Source organism: Rhinoderma darwinii, chromosome 4, assembly GCF_050947455.1.
Source record: "Rhinoderma darwinii isolate aRhiDar2 chromosome 4, aRhiDar2.hap1, whole genome shotgun sequence".
Taxonomy (NCBI): Eukaryota; Metazoa; Chordata; class Amphibia; order Anura; family Rhinodermatidae; genus Rhinoderma; species Rhinoderma darwinii.
Window position 1 is genome coordinate 247,527,058 of NC_134690.1, and position 14,108 is coordinate 247,541,165.

At 37.2% G+C, this 14,108-nt stretch overlaps 1 protein-coding gene across 1 annotated transcript in view; it reads left to right on the plus strand.

The window, feature by feature from the left end:
* The window catches only part of LAMA2 (laminin subunit alpha 2), an 852,154-nt gene that overhangs the window by 155,833 nt on the left and 682,213 nt on the right, over positions 1 to 14,108 (plus strand). Inside the window, exons 3-4 of the mRNA XM_075863715.1 lie at positions 1,654 to 1,824; positions 7,123 to 7,235. Of these exons, the coding sequence (XP_075719830.1) occupies positions 1,654 to 1,824; positions 7,123 to 7,235 (284 nt within the window). The remainder of the gene's footprint in view (positions 1 to 1,653; positions 1,825 to 7,122; positions 7,236 to 14,108) is intronic.

Below are 14,108 nucleotides of genomic sequence, written 5' to 3' on the forward strand. Positions count from 1 at the left end.
AAATTGCTCCAGAAGTGACATGCTCCTTCTTTTTACTGGGCGTTTTTTTACGCGACCTCTTATAAAACAGTGGCGTAAGCCACCCCCCCCTCGTCTGAACATAACACAGTTTTTCCCATTGAATTCAATGGGCAGATGTTTGTAGGCATTTCACTTGCGTTTTTCCAGTCGTATTTCGAAGCATTTACTCCCCAAAATACGCCTGAAAACACTGCGTGTGAACATACCCTAACTCTTGGCTATTACCTCATAAAATACTTGTATTATAGACTGTGGGTGTCATTGGGGACAGGAATTGATTTGGTGAACAATATGACAACACTTTAGATAGTTGTGTCAAATTGTCAATTTACCCCTTAGCCATTTTTCAATTTCGGTTTTCACTCACTGTCTTCCAAAAACCATAACTTTTTTATTTTTCAATAGAGTGGTATAAAGGGCTTATTTTTTGCGGAAGGTGTTGTAGTTTCTATTGCCACTATTTAACGTACCATATAATGTACAGGAAAACTGAAACAAAATACTTTGTGGGGTGGAATTGAAAAAAAACACGATTAGTCCATTATTATTATTATTTTAAAAAAACAACGATTCTGACATTTTAAAATTTAGGGTTTCAGACTTTTAGGGACATGGCAATAGCAATTTTGTTTATTTTTTAAAAGTTTTTACATTACTTTAGAGGAAAACTGGGAAAAGTTTTTTTTTGGAACTTTTAATATATTTTTTCTTTTTTCTACACTACTATTGTAATTATTGTTAACATATTTTATTCGTCCCACAAGGGGATTTGAACCAGCGATCGTTACAATACACTGCAATAGTAATGTATAGTCATGTATAGGGCTCCTATTAATCCATGCCAGTGCAGAAAGAAGGCAGACCAGGGGGCCATTATTAAGTCGCAGGGGACATTCGGATGGTGACACCCCCTTCTTTCTATTTCCTTGGACTTCTCATCTCATAGATTCGGGATAGTACAAATGTTACTGTGTTACATTTTGTCTGATCAGACATACAATAACATTCTCACGAGGCAGACTTAAAGGAAATAACCAATTAGAATACCCCTTCATCTGACATACTAGCGTTTTATTTTTAAAAAATAATAATAATTTGCAGCTCCTATTCTTTTGGCTGCAATTTTCCTTGATGATTGTCAACCTTCGAGTTGTATGGAGCCGTAATACAGCACTCATAGAGGTGTATGGGGCCCTATATATATATATATATATATATATGTATACTGTATATATATATCTTTCCATTTCCTTAGGCTTGTCATCTCATAGATTCGGGATAACACAAATGATACTGTGCTACAAAAGTACACAGAACTCTAAACTGAATAGCGAATTGAAGGACCAATTTGAAGTGATCCTTAGTGGGCAGCGCAGTATTGCCAAGTAAATCTGTCAGTTCAGAACAGCTGCTTAAATTGCTATTTTGAGATCACAGTTCTCTGTTTTAAGCCCTTTTGGTTAAAAAACCCACATTGACTTTATCCCTCAAGGAATTCCTTGCTGAGTTTCAAAATAGCTTTTTTTTGTAAAGTTGCAATTCTGTAAGAAAATTGATGCTAGTTTCTTTGTATAAATAAGTAATCTCAATGGAAAAGGCACTCTTTAATCAAATTGTTTTCTCTTTTTCCAGGATTGTTTCCTGCCGTTCTCAATCTTGCTTCTAACGCCATAATAACAGCAAATGCTACATGTGGTGAAAATGGACCTGAAATGTTCTGCAAGTTGGTAGAACACGTTCATGGAAATCCTGTTAGACATACTCAGTGCCGTACCTGTGACCAGAAATCCCCTGACAAAAGCTGTAGGTGCCATTCTTGACAGTTTTGTATGTTTGTATCATCTTATACTATATAAATAATACTGCATAATAATTTGATCAATGTCTGAGAAACATTTATTAAAATGTTGCACACCCCATAACACAAGATCTACACCAGGTCTGTGCTACACTTTTTTAAGACAAAATGTTAAGTTTATACATTGATGTAAAAATAGGCTATTTGTAAAATTAAAGACAGCCTAATTTGTTGCCGTGAACAACTACTCCACTTTTCCTTTGCACCAGTTTTGATACATATTCTCCACAGAGTTTTGCTTTGTGATCAGTGACGATTTTAAGATTTTGCGTTTTTGTGATCAGTGCCCATTTCTATTCCAAAATGCAGCATGCTGTAGTTATGGCATTGTGCAATCGATTTTTCTCCATATATTTCAATAGGCTTAAAAAAACACATAAAGACACATGCAAAAATACATTATTCAAAAAACACCACTAAAATAGTTTACAAGGTTAAACTGTATGGTGGGGCTGACATAACTGGGGCAGTTATCAGAGTAAATTCATGCCTTTCTGCATGATCCTTCAAAATAAATTAGGGCTATATTAAAATTGGATAGCAAATATTTTTTTAGGGCTAACAAATGAAAGTTGTGATCTTTATTTTTGCCTCTATTTTTGTGTTTTAGTTTAGAAACCCATAGAAGTTATTGTAGCGTTTTATAAATAAATATAAAATGTGAAGCTGTTGTGTAGATTGAATGTAAGCCCATGCCAAGAGTTAATGAAGGATGCGTTTCAAACCGCATTAACCACATTAAATTCTCAGCATAGTCCTTATGGAAGATATAATTTCTACTTTATTTCATATGCCATCAATTTATCAGTGCCTCAAATTAATTAGGATTAAGTGTTCATAACAGGGATTAGAGTTAATTGTTGATTCATCTACCATTTCTCATTTCTAAAGCTACCATCCATTTGACCCGAGAAGGTGGCAATGAAAATTACAATGTGATTGTATTTTGCTTGCTCTCTTTTAGACTCTTCATTGATATAATGGTTTCTTGCTTGGTTTTAAAACACATGAATGCACATATATGGAGCCGTAATAGAACACTCACAGACTTCCATGGGTCCCTACTGCATCACTGTATGCCTTTAGTTCATAAGGAGGCATACTTCATGGAGGTTTTATTATTTGATTTCTATGAAAATCAACAGTACAAACTATATGTTACATTGGATTCTACCCTAAAAACATTGCTTAAGGGGAGAATATTTGAGCCCTATACGGCAGCAGAGTTCCTGCAACTGCATTTTATAAAACCACAGGGGACTCTACGTGGCGCCGTACAACCTTCTGTACAAGGATTTTCCATGTGAATGAAGCCTGTTTGTAATGTTGATGAAGGGTGCAGTAGACTTATTTTATGCTGGCTCTGTAGCAACGACAGTACTTCTTATTAACTATTGTTTTAATATGGAGCCTGAAGTATCTAGTATTTTCCAGTTACAAAGTTGCATAGTCAGTACGGTTGAAAAAATACATATATCCATCAAGGTAAACCAAGCGATGGGAGAAAGAGAAGGGATATGGGTGAACTATAGAACTTAGTTCTCAAAAAAAAAAAAAAATACTGATAAGGCATAAACCAATCTGCCCTAAAAAAGTAAAAAAATGTTCTCCTGATCCCAAATGCTTCAAGCACACCCAGCTCTTTCTCAACCAGTGAATCTCCCAGCTTAACTTCCCCTAGGACATATGATGAATGCAGATTATTAGCACCCAGATGCAAAACTTACATGTATCCACATTGAACCACATTTGCCAAGTGGATGGACAAACAGTCAGTGTGTCCAAATTGACTAAACTACAGGGTGGGCCATTTATATGGATACACCTAAATAATATGGGAATGGTTGGTGATATTAACTTCCTGTTTGTGGCACATTAGTATATGGGAGGGGGGAAACTTTTCAAGCTGGGTGTTGACCATGGTGGCCATTTTGAAGTCGGCCATTTTGTATCCAACTTTAGTTTTTTCAATGCGAAGAGGGTCATGTGACACATCAAACTTATCGAGAATTTCACAAGAAAAACAATGGTGTGCTTGGTTTTAACATTACTTTATTCTTTCATGAGTTATTTACAAGTTTCTGACCACTTATAAAATGTGTTCAAAGTGCTGCCCATTGTATTGGATTGTCAATGCAACCCTCTTCTCCCACTCTACAAACACTGATAGCAACACCGCAGAAGAAATGCTAGCACAGGCTTCCAGTATCCGTAGTTTCATTTGCTGCACATCTCGTATCTTCACAGCATAGACAATTGCCTTCAGATGACCCCAAAGATAAAAGTCTAAGGGGGTCAGATCGGGAGACCTAGGGGGCCATTCAACTGGCCCACGACGACCAATCCACTTTCCAGGAAACTGTTCATCTAGGCATGCTCGGACCTGACACCCATAATGACATAAATAACTCATGAAAGAATAAAGTAATGTTAAAACCAAGCACACCATTTTTTTTCTTGTGAAATTCTCGATAAGTTTGATGTGTCACATGACCCTCTTCCCATTGAAAAAACTAAAGTTGGATACAAAATGGCCGACTTCAAAATGGCCACCATGGTCAACACCCAACTTGAAAAGTTTCCCCCCTCCCATATACTAATGTGCCACAAACAGGAAGTTAATATCACCAACCATTCCCATTTTATTTAGGTGTATCCATATAAATGGCCCACCCTGTATATTACACAGCTTGGTGTCATCTGCAAAAATATATATATATATATATCATTAATAAATAAGTTTAATAATAGTGGTCCCAGCACAGAACCCTAGGGTACACCACTTATAACCGGGGACCATTCAGAGTAGGAATCATTTACCACAACTTTCTTGATACGGCCCTTGAGCCAATTCTCAATCCAATTACAAACTATACTTTCTAAACCTATACTCTTCAATTTACCCATTAAAGGTCTGCGGGACAGTGTCAAATGCCTTTGCAAAGTCCAAAAACACTATAACCACAGTGGCCCCTCTGTCTAGGCTTCTACTCACCTCTTCATAAAGGACATTCAGATTGGTTTGCCAACTTCTGTCTTTAGTAAATGTGTGCTGGCTGTCACTTCTAATACTATTTTATGTCACATACTTCTGTATGTAATTTCTTAAACATTTTTCCTACAGTTTACAGATCCATAATTACCCTGGGAAGACCAAGAGTCTTCATTTAAAATGAGCACCACATTTGCCCAGCGTCAGTCCCTTGGCACTATACCAGTCACTAGAGCATCTCTAAATATTATGAACAGGGGGACACAAATAACTGAATTAAGTTCTCTAAATACTCTTGGGTGTAACTCATTGACTGAGCTTGGACCATATCTATATTCATTCAATTAATTATATTAATTGATGTATTAACAGCACTGGCACTGGCTACATCAGCTGCTCTTTCTTCCCTTGTACATACAGGGCTAAAGAATCCATTTAGTAGCTCCACCCTCTGTTGATCTCCCTTGAACAACCTCCCATTACCACTATTGAGGTGCCCTACATGTTCTAACTTTGTTTTTTATTGAAATAACTGTATATGCTTAAATAACTTTTTGTTTTGCTATCTTTGGCCCTCCGCCTTTCATATTATATTTTTGCATAGTTTATTACCTTTTTACTAATTTAATTAAACTCTTTATAAATTTCAAAGGCTAAAGTTGAACCCTCAAATTTATATTTTCAAATGCTCTTTTTTGTCATTTATTGGCCTTTTTACAGAACATGTACACCATGTGGGTTTTAATTTAAGTTGTTTATACTTGTTACCTATAGGAATAAATTTGGCAGTATAATTACCCAAAGTAGATTTTATGATCTCCCATTTATCATTTGTACCATTATTTGACATTAGTTCTTCCCAGTCTATATCCTGAATTGCAGCCCTCATCCTGGGGAAATTGGCCTTCTTAAAATTAAGTGTTTTTGCCCTCCCAGCCTGTGTTTGTTTTTTACAGTATATGTAAAATATAACTATATTATGATCACTGTTACCGAGGTTTTCACGAACATTGACATTCCCAACATGCTCTTTATTATTAAAAATGACCAGATCCAACAGAGTATCACCTCTAGTAGGGTCTTCCACACACTGGGCCATAAAATTATTCTGCAACAAATAATATCTGGGTAATTAAAATCTCCTATTATCACTACAGTACCAGCCTGTGCAGCCCGCTCTATTTGTTTATATTGCTGAACTTCCATCTGCCATAGTTCCCTTCCATAGTTCCCTTTGTAATTCCACCCACAATATGTCAACCTTCTCAAAATCGTCACCCTCTATTGCCACTTTCATACTCACCTTCATATCACCTCTCACATACAGACATACACCACTGCCTTTCCTATCTGCCCTGTCTGAAACAGTGTAAAATCCTGCAAATTGACAGCCCAGTCATATAAAGAGTCGAGACATGTTTTAGCAACACCAACTATATTTATATGTTCCTCCAGTACCAAGGCCTCCAGCTCCCTCATTTTTGTTTGCCAAACTTCTGGCATTTGTGAACATACACTTAAGTGTCCTAACTTCTCACGGTCAGTAACAGGATTGTGTTTTTTTCTTAAATTTTGTGGGCATTTTTATCTTCAATGGTGTTTTTTTAACAAATGGATCTCATTTTCCTGTTGTCTAATCTCCCCTTATAGTCCATTTTTCCACCCATCAATATCTTTTGACCTCTCTTTAACCTAATGACGCCTTTATTTTCTACTTACACCTCCTTCCTCATAACTAGTTTAAATACTCCACGACCCAGGCTAGAATTAAGATTTTTAAGCCTTTTTACCGGGTAAAACTGAAGGAAAGCAATGACAGGTCCATATACTGCACCATGATGAACAGTAGTGTGCTGCAAAAATGAAAGGAGCAATTAATAACACAACAATATTAACAGAATATTACTACTCTACATAAAATATATATAATGACTGGCGGACTAAAACAAAATCATCAATAAAGTTTGTACTGTATTACTCTGTCAGAACATAATCAAAATAATTGCTGCAATGAAAAAGTGACGATCAGAAGAAAACTGTGAATATTAACTTAGGCAATTACATTTTTCAATATGTTTCAGACAACAAAATTGCCTAATTTTCAAAAATGAATCTACTGTAGTCGTTTTAAGACATGAGGACAATCTTTTTCCTTTAAGTGCATAATCAAGAAAATATACTCCATAATTCTTCCTTTATTTAAAATAATATGTATTTGGAGAATTATTTAACTTATATTTTCTTTTTTTAGTACACTATCCAGTCACTCATGCTATAAATGGCAAAAAGTCCTGGTGGCAAAGTCCAAGCATTAAAAATGGGGTGCAGTACCACTATGTGACAGTTACACTAGATCTCCACCAGGTAAGCATAATGCTACTTCTTTTTCTTATTTTTCTCCTTCTTCTTCTCCTTTTTTTTTTATTATTAAGTTTTACATTTCAAAAAACTTAACACCCCTAAAATCTTATTTGATGTACCTTGTTTCTCAGGTAGGCTGGAGATAAGCCTGCAACCTATGCATTACTGAAGTGAGGCATTGTCATGAGTTCCCAGGAAGTCTGCATAGGAAATGCTGGGTTGCACACAATGGGACTATTCCTTATGCAGACTCCAGGGCAATAAATATTAATGTCGCCTGGGGGGTAAAGCATTGTGGGAAGGCTTAGAGATGAACAATCAGAATAACTATGTCTGGAATTCAGCTTTTGATCATGCTTATGGACCTCTGGAGGTCTTTTACTGTTCTGGAGCCTGTGCAGGCCGTAATAGGGGAGCAATGAGCTATTTAAAAATAGGAAATGTTTCATCTATCACCTGTATCCCACAATGAGAATTTGATAACCGGGCAGCATTGTCATGAACCACCTAAGAGTTTGTACCGGAAACTCTTCAACTGATCACTACCAGTGACCATGGATATTGTATACATTACATGTATAGAGAGTGAAGTCACAAATATAGTAAGTCATCAAAGGAGTTATGTGGGGACCAATAATTATTAGCAGTGTACTCACTGCAGTATGTGAGTACAGTCGCTAATATACATTTAGGTCCCCATTTGTGCTGATTCTGAGATTTTCATAGATTTTCATAGCGCTTCCTGGGGACTGGAAGTTTAGTTGCAGAGCCTTCTTTGATGACGATACGACTCTTCGTCATGTGACCGATCCCGTTATACTCGCTGTACTACTACTCCTGCTTGTACATAGAGTACAGTGGGATCGGTCACATGACGAAGAGTCGTATCGTAATCAAAGAAGGCTGTACAATCAGACTTCCGGTCCCCCGGAAGCGCTATAAAAATCTATGAAAATCTCAGAATCAGCGTGACGGGGGACCTAAATGTATATTACACTGAGTACACTGCTAATAATTTTTGGTCCCTGCATAACCCCTTTAACAACTAGGGAGAGAGGCATCAGAACATGCAAGGATTTTATTGTTATTAGATTACAGAGTGGAATTAATCTTTGAGAAGCTGCAGACAGATTAGTAAAGCAGCCTGTGTTTGCTGACAGTCTAATGGGGAAGCCATCATGGCTTCCATACTCTTTTACTGGAATTGATCCTTAATAATATGTATCTATTAGGGTATGTTCACACGGCCTATTTTCAGCCGTTTTTCGGGCCATAAACGCCCGAAAAATGGCCAAAAAATCGGAAGTAGAATGCCTCCAAACATCTGCCCATTGATTTCAATGGGAAAACGGCATTCTGTTTTACGTATAAAAAAACGGCCGCAAAAAAGAAGTGCAGGACACTTCTTGGGACGTTTTTGGAGCAGGTTTCCATAGACTCTATTGAAAAAAGCTCCAAAAACGTCCGTAAAAAACGCAGCGAAAAACGCAGTAAAAGTCGTGAGTGGCACAAACAACGTCTGAAAATCAGGAGCTGTTTTCTCTTGAAAACAGCTCCGTGTTTCGAGACGTTTTTGCGGATTGTTTTTGTAGGAAACTTCCTAATGTAGAAATGCAGGCCCAAACATTAACTTACTCAAAAATCTTTGATCTGCTTCCAGACTGTGCTGTTACCCATAAGGGGATTCCTTTAACCACTAGCTTTAAATTACAATTGACAGTTAGTTTCAAGGTATATAAGAGATTGATTGGCTGTGATGCAATAACCACTGTCAGTTTTGAGAAATTTTACACCAATAGCATTTGAATATGTACAGTCGTGAACAAAATTGTTGGTACCCTCCTATTAAAGAATGAAAAACCCACAATGGTCTTGTATACGTACTTGTTTGAGCTACAGAGTAAAATAATATATTGTATGTACGTTGCAGCGCGGTCCTGTTCCCACCTTGGTAAAATAGGAGATTTTGAAAAAGGGGAATCGCTTTATGGTTCATATAGTTGTCCAGCCACATTAAAGCCCTTCTTTTTTTTTATATGTGTTTGTTAATTTAAGTGTGCCCTAACTCTGGCATTCTTTAGCCCCACATTTTACCACATGAGCAAAGGTTACATGCAGTACTGCAAAGCGGTTTTCATAAAAAAAATATTTTTATTGTTCCCTATAGCTGGCTCTCTAAAGACACACACAAAAAAAAAAACCCTGACATGTAAGACAAATGCTTATATTTTTATTTATTGGAATGATAGTAGTTGCACCACTATTGGTAAAGCATTACCTTATGTATATTTTCGAAAGTTTGTTTGAAGCCCGATTTTTCATTGATTTAAAATCAGGGAATAGCTATTTTTGATTGGACACGCGTTCCCCAGGTAACGGATTGCACTGACAGGCTGCGCCCCCTTATTATGACGTAACAGCCCATAATTGGCTGCAACATACATCATTCGATGACTTCTGGGACCTGCAGTTAGGACTAATCCCTATCACAGGACATTTATAATCAAGCACCGCAGTAATACCGCATGCAGATCACACAGCGATGTCAGTGACATCTGTATAGCGTGTTCTTATATAAAACAGATGTACAGAACTGTAGCTGTCCCATTCATATGTCGCAAAATAGCGGCAAAACGCCACGACCGCTACGTGTGAATAATCCCGTCAGTGATGAGACCCTCATGATTTTTAGCTACGAAAAAAACCGCATTGAATTTGTACCTGACACATTTGTTACCAGGCTCTGCCCTCCATCATTGCGTGCAGCCGCCACAGCTCCATCCTGCAGCCGCTTCTCATGTGTGCCAAATGTGTCACGTGACGTCCCCAGTTTCCCGCGCTGTCGCGTCCCCACAGGAAGCGGATGAGCGGCCGCCGCCTCAGTTTTGGGGGTCACATTATGTGTGGAGTTTGAGGTACACCGGGGGCTCCGCGTCTCCCTCCACTGCCGGTGAATGTCATATCACTGCAGGACGCGGTCTGGACGGTGAATCCCGGAGGAACGGATTACTAGGGGGAGTAGTGGTTACCTCGAGTGCAGTAGTCCTCTATGTATCCTCTCACTGAGGGCATGCTGAGGGTTGTAGTACCTCATCAGGTGAAGAGCTGCTCATCTATTAAATAGACACGTCGTCTGTATCGTGTGAAACTACAACTCCCAGCATGTGGCCGCACCACCCGTAGAGACCAGAAATACAGTGACAGGACTGCAAAAACTCATTTTATTAAGAATGAAAAAATATATATAAGGTGATGACGTATATAACATAAGTGAAATATAGAATAACTGGTATATAATATATACATAAAATACCTGCAACTGGTGTATAACGATACATAACTGGAATATAAAACATATAATATAACGAATATAAAACATATATAATATAACCAATATAAAACACAATATAGCTGGAATATAAAACATCGATGCCAATGGGCATGAATCAGAAGTCCTCGCCCCTCATCCACCACTTTGTCGTTTAGTCTAGGAGCACTGGCTTAGGACTTTTATTTCCTAAAGGGAATACATTTTTTTTAATCATGTGATCATAGTGTTAAGGATATTTAATGGTGCTTCCAATAACATTGGGTCCGGTGTCACCAGTATTTCACCCGTACTTACGGACCCGTTTTCTCTGCACTAATCGGCATGCCCTTCTCTCTATCAGTGCTGGAAAGAAAGAAAGGGCAGCCATTTCGGGCAGAGTTTCCGCAGTGATTAAAAGTAAAAGAAGTTGATACGTACCGTTGTCTTGTTGACGCGTCCCTCTTGACATCCAGTCCGACCTCCCTGGATGGCGCGGCAGTCCATGTGACCGCTGCAGCCTGTGATTGGCCTGTGATTGTCACATGGGATGAAACGTCATCCCGGGAGGCCGGACTGGAGGAAGAAGCAGGTAAGTTAACTTTTAATACTCTCTAATTATTATACGGGTCGTGCTCCCATATAAAATATGGGATCACGGTCCGTAAAAAGCAAAAACAGGACATGTCCTATCTTTTGCGGAGCCTTTCTACGGCACGGACCCCTTCCTGAAAATATACAGGAAGGTGTCCATGGGCAATAGAATTGAATGGGTCCGTAATTACGGACGAATTCTACGGTCATTTGCATGGGGGCTTACAACACATAATTGGGTATTTAAATAGTGAGCTTTTACTCTATCTATACCATAAGTCAACCTCCCGAGCAACGCCGGTTATAAAAGCTAGTTATCTAAAAGTATTTTCCAAAAGTGGAGATTGCTGTAGAACTTCATTTCTTGTTCATCTATTAAACACAAACACTCAAGACCTAATATCTTAGAACCACAGAGAAGAGGAATAAAGGATCATTTTGCAAGTGAATACTCAGAACATTTGACAAAACTAGGACAATGTTTAGAATATTCAATGAGCTATTAATGCAAAATCTTGGCATCAATCTTCAGAATGTGAAGAGTTTCAAAAATGTATTGTACCAAACAATATTTTCCTTTGTTTTCTCCTTTTCCTTTGTAGTCTATAGTAAGAAAACGGAATTTTCTCTTTAGAAATGCACAGGATGACATTTATGAAGTTTTTGCAATGTTATCATCTATACTAAGAATATGTTGTATATCTTAGTGTTTTATATAATGTTCTATATTTTACAAAACGTTATATTCTGTACTTCTCCATTTCAGAATAAGCAATCGTTGGTATCAGTAGACGCTCTCAGTTTACTGGTTTAATATAAACCCCATCCACTAGACGGCAGTAAACCTTGTATTTACTTATTCAGAAAAATTATGTCTGCAACTTAAAATTTTGAGTAATTCCTTATTACAATTATGTCTAACTTGGCCGATAAATGTTGTGCTCTAAATCTAAAAAGGAAGGCAGTGATAATCCCTATTACTGCTTTCATTTCATATGTTTTCATGCTTCCCGTGTACCTATTTTAACAGCAGGCCATGGATATACACCATTGCCTTTCTGCGATGAGTGTTGCTGGATGAACAAATATAGCATTGCTTATTACTTTGCTCAGGAACTGTTAAATTCTACAAATGAGCTGCCTTCAGCTATCACTGCGGCTGAATCTGTCCTTTAGTAGTTCCTTTGCTAAACCAACTTTTATAACTGCAGTCTGCTATATGTTTATCTAGTTATTTGCTATTACTAGAGCATGGAAATGAAAGTGTTCATATTTTTTTGACCAAACATTTTTCTTGAGACTCAAGCTGCAGAACTAAACTATATGACTATCAGGGGAAGAAGATGTACAGCAGACCTTATTTTACAGAGAATATTTGAGCCTGAAAAAGTAGATGCATTTCCCAAATTTTAGAAATCCCTGATGATGTACTTGAGAAATTCTGTCTAGCCAACATGGACAACTAACTAACTAACTAACTAACTAAAAAACCTGGGGTGTACATTAGGAAAATAGTTCCGTATTATGGCAGCACAAGCCTTGCCAAACAAGTCCACGTGGGCATTGTCCATAGTGCCCAATTGTGTATGAACTGCTTTTAGAGAAATTGCTCTCGACAAAAAGCTACAAAGGTCAGGCGTAAATTACAGCAACATTTCAGGAAAACAAAGCTGTGGTCTAAAAAGGACATGTAGAGGAGAAAAGATCAGAGGAGGTGCAGCACTTTAGGAGCATAACAAGACAGATTGTGCTCTTAAAGATATTACACAAATAACAAGGTATTTTTTCCAGAGCTGTTTCATAAGATCCCCATGTATAAGTCTGTATTTTAGAAGATGAGTGCTTTCTACTTTTCAGTTTAGGAACAAACATTTGAGCTTATGTGTCAGAGAATGGTAGTGTTATTATGCTGCAGCTGCATAGAAGCGTATGTTTATGCTGGAGAACAGTGCAAGTCTTCCTAAATTAACAAGTGACAATTGTACATTACCTAAATTGGTCACATAATTATAGCATTACATTTGTTACTCTGCAAACGATGATCTCTCCTAGGTTTCCAAGTTCACTAAAGTACTGTCATTTTTATTTTTTATGAAACAGTTAAGTTAAGCAGTTTTTTTTTTCTTTCATAACAGTCAACGGTTTTGAGTTTTTTCTTTTAAAACCTGCATTTGGAAATACATTCAACTACATCAAAGTTTATGTTTTAAGTAAACATTTTTAATGATCGAAATCTAAAAAAAAAAAAATTTAAGCAAATTATGCTTTGCATTTTGTAAGCACTCAAAGTCTGCACAGAAAAGACCTGCTGTGTAGGAGGGAAGAAACAAAATGACTCAGAGTGACTGCTTGCCGAATGCACAACTACATGACTAAATATTATAAGAACAAATCTGAAATATCAAGGTCACAGCCTGATTTGATAAAACAAACTTAGAAAATATCCTCCTGATGTTCCATTTAAATAAATCACTTGCAACAAATAAGTAGATGAGGAGAATAGAATAATAGGGTATCATTTGAAACCCTAAAAAACCGTGAAGCAAATGCTTCATGACCGTTTCATAGATGTATGTGCAATTAAAAAAACTATGGGCATTTTTTTTTCTTTTTCTCTTTAGTGTATTATTTATTTGATACAATTGATATGCATTATTTTATATTTATCTTGTTTTAAATGTCTTTTTTTTTTTAATGAATATTAAAGAAAACTCAAATTAAGAAATTCCATCTCCCTTCCTCCGGACTTTCTCCAATTGGAGCATAAAAAAAATAAATACTGGAAATTCCACAAGTATATGTTTCGATAGCAGGTAATATATAGGGATAGATATAAAAAGTACACATTAATATTAAAAACTTTTAAGAGGTTGTCTTATGAAGACAACCTTCTGTCCTATTAAGGCATATGGATGACATACAGGTGGGTACCCCCTCCATGAACCGCTCTTGCGGACTTGAGCCATCCATGTATT